Genomic DNA, 7000 nt, shown 5'->3' with positions numbered 1-7000 from the left:
CCCCCCCCCTCCCCCCCCCTGCATCCAAAACAAATCCCAAAAACTTTTTATCACTTCAACGTATTTGCAATTTTCTAGATTTTCTTGGCAAATTCAAGTGAAAATATGTATTCAGCCTACTGGTCGAAAAAGAGAAAATTAAATGGTTGTGATCATTTTTATCTAAGAGGGAATGTTCTTCAAAGACGATTGCAATTTTCCTTGATCTCAATAGATGATTGATGTTGAACTTCAGAAGGAACAAAATCTGTTGAACAACAAACACCCAACTTTAAAGACTGTCGGAATAAGTAAAAACGACCATTTCCGTCTCCATGATATGCCACGGGTAGAGCTGGCATTACAAAGAGACCCCTCTCTTTTCTATATTATATCCTATAACAGATAATTAGAAAAAGATCACATCATACTGTCTTCTAATCTGCATACTTCCTATGTCTGTGTCAACAGACCAAAACAAAGTATAAAATAAAAAGTAAACAATTTTAAAGACTAAATTATTTCTGAATTCTTGCCTTTTATTATATAATAGCTGCCTCCCCCTCCCAAAATAAAATAAAAAAGAAAACAGATCGAAACAAAAAGTAGAGATAAATGCTCCTGCAAAATAACTAATTTATGAATGGATATACATGGTATTAATAAAGGGATTCAAATTTCCAAAACTCAAAAAATGAGTAAACTACTGACAAAACAAAACCAAAAGTCTTAAAACCTGTGATACATTATTGTAGAACAAAAAACGTACTCTTTGTCAGCTAATGTGAAAGATTTGGAAAAACAGTCATCATTAACGCACATTTTTCATTTTCTCGGGCTGTAATGAAATCATAATTCTTTGAAAAGTGAGGGGTCTCAATTTGGCGCCACGAGTATATGTATGCGCCATGGCCTGGGTCCAACCTTGGGGATATATCAGAGCCCTGCTGCATGAGCGCGCCCAGCGAGAACCACAAGGTGTTGGAGATGGAGAAGATGGTGGTGGCTGTGCGCTCAGTGGAGTCTTCCACCACGTTCCACTCGTAGGGGCTGTGGGAGAAAGAGAGAGAGGGAGAGAAAACGAAAAAAAGAAAATTGAGTGAAATTGAAAAGAATCATTCTTGTTGCACGTAACATGCATGATGATACATATCATGCGTCTTTAGGGCACAATGCATTTTAAAAAGTTCATATCAAAGCAGTTCTGTGTTTTACATACAGTGCACTATCTTTGAATGTAAAATCATTCATACAACTTTATTTGTAGTCTTGTGGTTAGGCTCCCGTACTTGCAACTGAATGGTTTGGGTTTCAACCATGGTGCAGGCCTTCATTGTGCCCATTGAAAAAAAAAACTTTCACAAATTTTCGTTACATCGTCTTAGTGAGAATTGGTGTCTGGATAAAACAATAAAGGATTTTGTCAGTGTGTTAGTGTCTTGCAACCTGCAAAATGAAAATCTACAGCGAATGCTTCCCATGAAATTGGAAATGTTTTGGAATGTAATCATGATTTGTCAGGGAAATAACAAATGATCTACTTTTAGCAGCTATATTACAATACAACATGAAAGCAATCTATTGTTATAAATACTATCATTATAATTAAGTAGTGTTAGTGGTAGTTGTAGTGGTAGTAGCAGTAGTAGTAGTAGTAGTAGTAGAAGTAGTAGTAGTAGTAGTAGTAGTAGTAGTAGTAGTAGTAGTAGTTGTAGTAGTAGTAGTAGTAGTAGTAGTAGTAGTAGTAGTAGTAGTAGTAGTAGTAGCAGTAGTAGTAGTAGTAGTAGTTGTTGTTGTTGTTGTTGTTGTTGTTGTTGTTGTTGTTGTAGTAGTAAGTTTTTAAAAATTAATAAAGCTATTTTATTCATTATTTTTATTATTACTTGTTGTAAGTACATCTTCAGATATCCTCCACATATAATAAAATGTAAAAAATGAATAATAAATGTCACTTCTTTATTGATTACTCTGGGTAAATACATGAACTTTACCCCCCCCCCCCCTAAAAAAACCCAATAAAAATACAAAAACAAAACAAAAACAAAGCAAAACAAAACAAAACAAAACAAAAACAACCCCACCCCCCAAAAAAAAAATCAACAACAACAAAAATCCCAACAAAACAACAAACAAACAGAAAACAATAAAAGCAACAAAAAACCCCCACCACAACAACAATAAAAAACAGTAAAACAGTATCATAAACATTGATGATGCACACACTGTCGCCATTCATCCGTACGTGCTGTGCTATTTTTGAACTGAGGTTATCTTTAAGGAGACACACCAGTAACTATAATATTGTACCGATTTCTTTTTGTTTGTTTTCCCTATGTTTGTTCTTCTTCATGCGCTACTTGAACTTGTAATTTTTCCCAAATTATTCTTGATTAAAGAAATGTGTGAATTCAAGACGTTCACGAAATGCATCGGAATCCAAATTCAATCGAGGGAGTTAGAGACACTCTTATAGAAAATACAATAACAGTTGATGAATAAGAACCCTAATCTTACCTAAACCTGCCGACAAAATAGAGCACGAAACTGACTGCCAAAAAGCCTAGTCCGATGCAGAGCCAAACTTTGGTGTCAAGTGGGTCCATGAAAGAGAAGACACCTGGTTTGGTTTTGTCTGGCTTCTTGATCATGATGGAGATACCGGTGTTCATGAAGGGTTTGGAGAAGTCCACCACCCGCTCTCGCTCCTCTGTTATGGTTAGAGGAGCCACGGCGATGTCTCGTTCCTGGAACAGCAAAATACAGGCGAGCAGGTTGTAAGCAAAATCGGCAGGATGTGGAAGTCTTTTCGTAATGAAGAAATCTTGTTATGTACTTGTTTTATAAACAAAGAGTGTAATAGGCCTATATGAGAAAAATTGGGACATGACTACCTCTTCACTATGTGCCTGTTTCAGTGTGTGCATGTTCGTTATATATTAGGTGTGCTATAGCTTGTTCACTTTTCTCTGACCGCGGTTAAGACAAGATAAAATGAAATCGCTATGTTTAAATTACTCAGATATTTGCATACGGGTCTAAAAGTTGGATGACCAACAGAATCTTAAAACCCATTCATAAAGGTAACTGCAAACTAAGGTTCCGACATGGTTTTTTTTATGTAAGCCTAAAGAGGGTAAAAAAAAAATAATATGGGATTTTCAGCATACGCCTAAACTATTTAAAGTTTAGTGCTTTTATGAAAAAGAGATTATCCAATCACTCAACCAAATAAACGAACGAACCAACCAACCAACTAACCAACCAATCAATCAATCAATCAATCAATCAGTCAATCAATCAATCAATCAATCAATCAGTCAGTATAACAGTTCATTCATCAATCAATTAAAAAAATTAATCCTCGAATCAATGACAATAAAAATACGACTTAAAAAGGTAGGGTCAGATTGGAGTCACCTTGCGGATGAGTTGTCCTATAAGGCCGGTCCACAAGCCCGTGGAGTAGTTGAAGTCCCCGTACTCGTGTGTCAGGTACACCTGATACAACAGAAACGTGTTGTTGAAACACTGAGACCTCAGGAGTCAAAATATTTATCAAACAAAAACTTGTGAAACTTTCTCTCTCTCTCTCTCTCTCTCTCTCTCTCTCTCTCTCTCTCTCTCTCTCTCTCTCTCTCTCTCTCTCTCTCTCTTTCTTTTTCGCTCTCGCGCGCATTTCATTCCCTTTCTCTCCTATATCTCCCCTTTTGCTCATTTTACAAATATTAACAAACGCACATCCCCGAACCCTTCTTTAGAAACGAACCAGCCCCCCAAAAATAATAACTTGGCACAAATCAGTATACTATGAATTGATGCTGTCCAAACTAGTCCAAGAGGATTATTACAGTACGAAGAAGAAGAATTCACACCCCTTTAGAATGGAATCCACAGCCACTCTATATTTTGTCCAGTTTTGCAAATAACAGCCGGCCTGTACTTTGAAAGTCATTGTGGGTTGTTTTATGCCTTTACACTTCTTATTTAAAGTCCAGAGAAACGTAAGTTGTAAAGAATATAGTGTGCTCTGTTTAGACAAGTAACAGATTGCATTTTGCTTACCTGGTACTCGAAGTTGTCTGTGCGAGCGAGTGCTTCAATCAGGTCAATGCAGTAACCCTCCAAGCCACGATTTGGGCCGTGGGGAGGTGCGCCATTTCTGTTCTCCACTTTCATCACAAACGGTGGTTCCTGACCAAAAAGCAGTGAATGCACAAATTGCCATTTGGAGCTTTGATTTCTATTTCTATTTGAAGTGCACCGATAATATAACGGTTACTTGTTCAAAAAGGAGGACTTTGTAAACAGTAATGTTTATTTGGGTTAATGAAAGATAGCAGGATCAATTAAACCTCAGAAATTTCCTCAAACACAGCTGCGTTTTTTTCCTTTGCCTTTTGCATCCGTTTTCACAACATAATAGTTTATTTGAAGCCTGCAAATTAAGGTGTGAAGTTCATATAGGATACGTTGACACCAAAGCACTTCAAGTTTTTACAAAGGTCAAGATTTTAAAAAACCATCAATGCCTTTCACCCCTGGCAGGGTATAGGCCACATACAAGCTCCTTTTATTTATCTCTGTCCTGAGCCATCCTTCCAAGCTCGTTCCAAGTGAGCTTCATTTCTCTCATGTCCCTTTCCACGCATCTCCTCCATGTTTCCCGTGGCCTACACCTGCCTCGTGCTCCTTGTGGGTTCCACTGCAGTGACTGTCTTGTGATGTTTCCGCTGGGCTTTCTTAAGGTGTGTCCCATCCATCGCCACTTTCTTAGTCCTATTTCTACTTCTATATCCTTTTGTCCTGTCCTTTCCCACAGCTCTTCATTTCTTATTCTATCCAGCCACTTAATTTCTAGAATACTCCTCATACATCTATTAAAAAAATATACGTGCAATATATAATGGACATTTTCACATTAATAAACTGCATTTGCGTCAGGTAGGCAAACGTACTATCTCGCTGATTGAGATGACAGTACGGCTATGAAAAAAATTATATGGTTAATATAAAGGCCCCATTAATTCTTTTGTGATGAAGGAAACATATCTTCTTCAAGTACTGAATGAATAACAAACTTTCATCTTCTTTTTATGTTTTATCGCTTACTCATCACTCATCACACTCCTGGCCAGAAGTGAGCGCAACATAATCTGTAACAGGCGCTTCTGTGTTTACAACAGTACTTACTATGAGGGTTGCGACTCTTTGGGTAGTGTTTTCAATCAGAATTTCTGGCTCAAAAGTTTTGAATGAACTCTCCCTCAGATCCTCGGGGTGCCATGTCTCGATCTGAAAAGTAAATAAAAACCCTGAACTCCTATCATTTCAATAAAAAAAGAGAATGTTCAGAGTTGTCAAAACACAAGAACTTGTCAATTTTTAAACTAATTTTTGGCACATTTTATGTAAAAATCCACATGGGTGCCAAGGTGACGTTCTAAGCATAGGATAGATTTTTTTTAAAATATGAGTATCACGTTTTCTCAAAGATCTTGTCCCTGTGTAAGTTTCACACCAGGTCTTATATTCACAGTTATGTCTCTCCAACACCCAACTACCAATTTCTACTGACGTTCTTCACACCAGGTTTCCTTCACTACTTTCGTGTACAAATGGTTTTAACAAATTGTGACGGGACCGTTTAAATTGAACATCTAATAGAAGATTGTTCCGTTATTGAAGCTAGAGATGCTTGGTAAAGAGGAGGAAACGATCTGTAGCTCAGAAGGTCTAGATTTCAGATGGCGCAATAATGTTGTTGTTCGTAAAACGCTAAAGGTAACAACAACAACTACCACAGCAGCAATAAAATAACACCAACAACAATAACATATACACGTATTGTGTTTTAGGAGCAAAGCAAATGACATTTTAGCCCTTATCATTCGCAACTTCAAAGCCAGCAAATATAATTTATCTTTTTACAAAAATTAATTCAACAGCCATATTGATATTCTTTTTAAAATGTTTAATCCATTGTATTATTCAGATGTCTGACAGGGGAATGAATTAATACTATATTGAAAAAAAAACCCTCAACAAAACCATAGGGACACATTATATTATTAAAATGTGATTATTCGTTCGTTATCTTTATTCAAAATTGCGTTGTCTGGCTTGTCTGTCTGCTGCAATCTCCCTTCAGAATTCCCCCTGTTGTGCTGATGAAAATTTTTTTGTAACTGCATCCGGCGTTAATTCTTCTTAAGCAGTGTTGTTGTTTTTTTTAATCCGCCAGCTCACAAGTTTACAAGTTTATAAGCTTTTCTTTTTCTACACCTCCAGCTTTACCAGTATATCTATTGTCGTCCTTATTTCACGTCTGTTAACGTCTGCAAAATTGTGAGGTTAAGCTCATATCTGTTCACTGCTGGATTTTCTGAATGATACAACTAAAGAGCCCAAAAAGAGGTATGTGGCACGGCAGAGAAGACACGAAGAGAAAGAGAGAGAGAGAGAGAGAGAGAGAGAGAGATAGAGATAGAGAGAGAGAGAGATAGAGAGAGAGAGATAGAGATAGAGAGAGAGATAGAGAGAGAGAGAGAGAGAGAGAGAGAGAGAGAGAGAGAGAGAGAGAGAGAGCGTGCACATGGCGGAGGTTTTATTAGTTTTGTTTAGTTAAAACAACGTCTGTATAGTTCTGTTCTCGCCGGGTCACCATCAAATTGTGTCTCTGAATTATAAATATAATATGACAGCAATAGTCTTTATGGTGGTTTTTGGAATTGCATTGTTCACATCAATAAATTTCTCATTTAAAATAGAGAGAAACATAAACTGGAAATAACATTGTTTGTTAAAGTTTTCATGTTTATAGGAAAACGTAATTGCAATAATCAGCTCATTGAATAAGTGTGAGTGTGTGTATGTATGTATGTGTGTGTGTGTGTGTGTGTGTTTGTGTGTGTGTGTGTGTGTGTGTGTGTGTCTGTGTGTGTGTGTGTGTGTGTGTGTGTGTCCGTGTGTGTGTGTGTGTGTGTGTGTGTGTGTGTGTGTGAAGCAAATTAAGGCTTCTCTG

General features: G+C 37.2%; 1 protein-coding gene across 1 annotated transcript in view; it reads right to left on the bottom strand.

Moving 5' to 3' along the window:
* The window catches only part of LOC100533312 (glutamate receptor subunit protein GluR1), a gene marked incomplete in the record, with an annotated part of 51057 nt that overhangs the window by 17355 nt on the left and 26702 nt on the right, over nucleotides 1-7000 (bottom strand). Inside the window, 5 exon segments of the mRNA NM_001204610.1 lie at nucleotides 904-1029; nucleotides 2494-2723; nucleotides 3397-3477; nucleotides 4042-4170; nucleotides 5170-5271. Of these exon segments, the coding sequence (NP_001191539.1) occupies nucleotides 904-1029; nucleotides 2494-2723; nucleotides 3397-3477; nucleotides 4042-4170; nucleotides 5170-5271 (668 nt within the window).

This window comes from Aplysia californica, unplaced genomic scaffold (genome assembly GCF_000002075.1).
Source record: "Aplysia californica isolate F4 #8 unplaced genomic scaffold, AplCal3.0 scaffold00069, whole genome shotgun sequence".
In the NCBI taxonomy this organism is placed as follows: domain Eukaryota; kingdom Metazoa; phylum Mollusca; class Gastropoda; order Aplysiida; family Aplysiidae; genus Aplysia; species Aplysia californica.
Note: the sequence above shows the minus strand (reverse complement) of the source record. Positions and strands in the feature narration are given on the sequence as shown.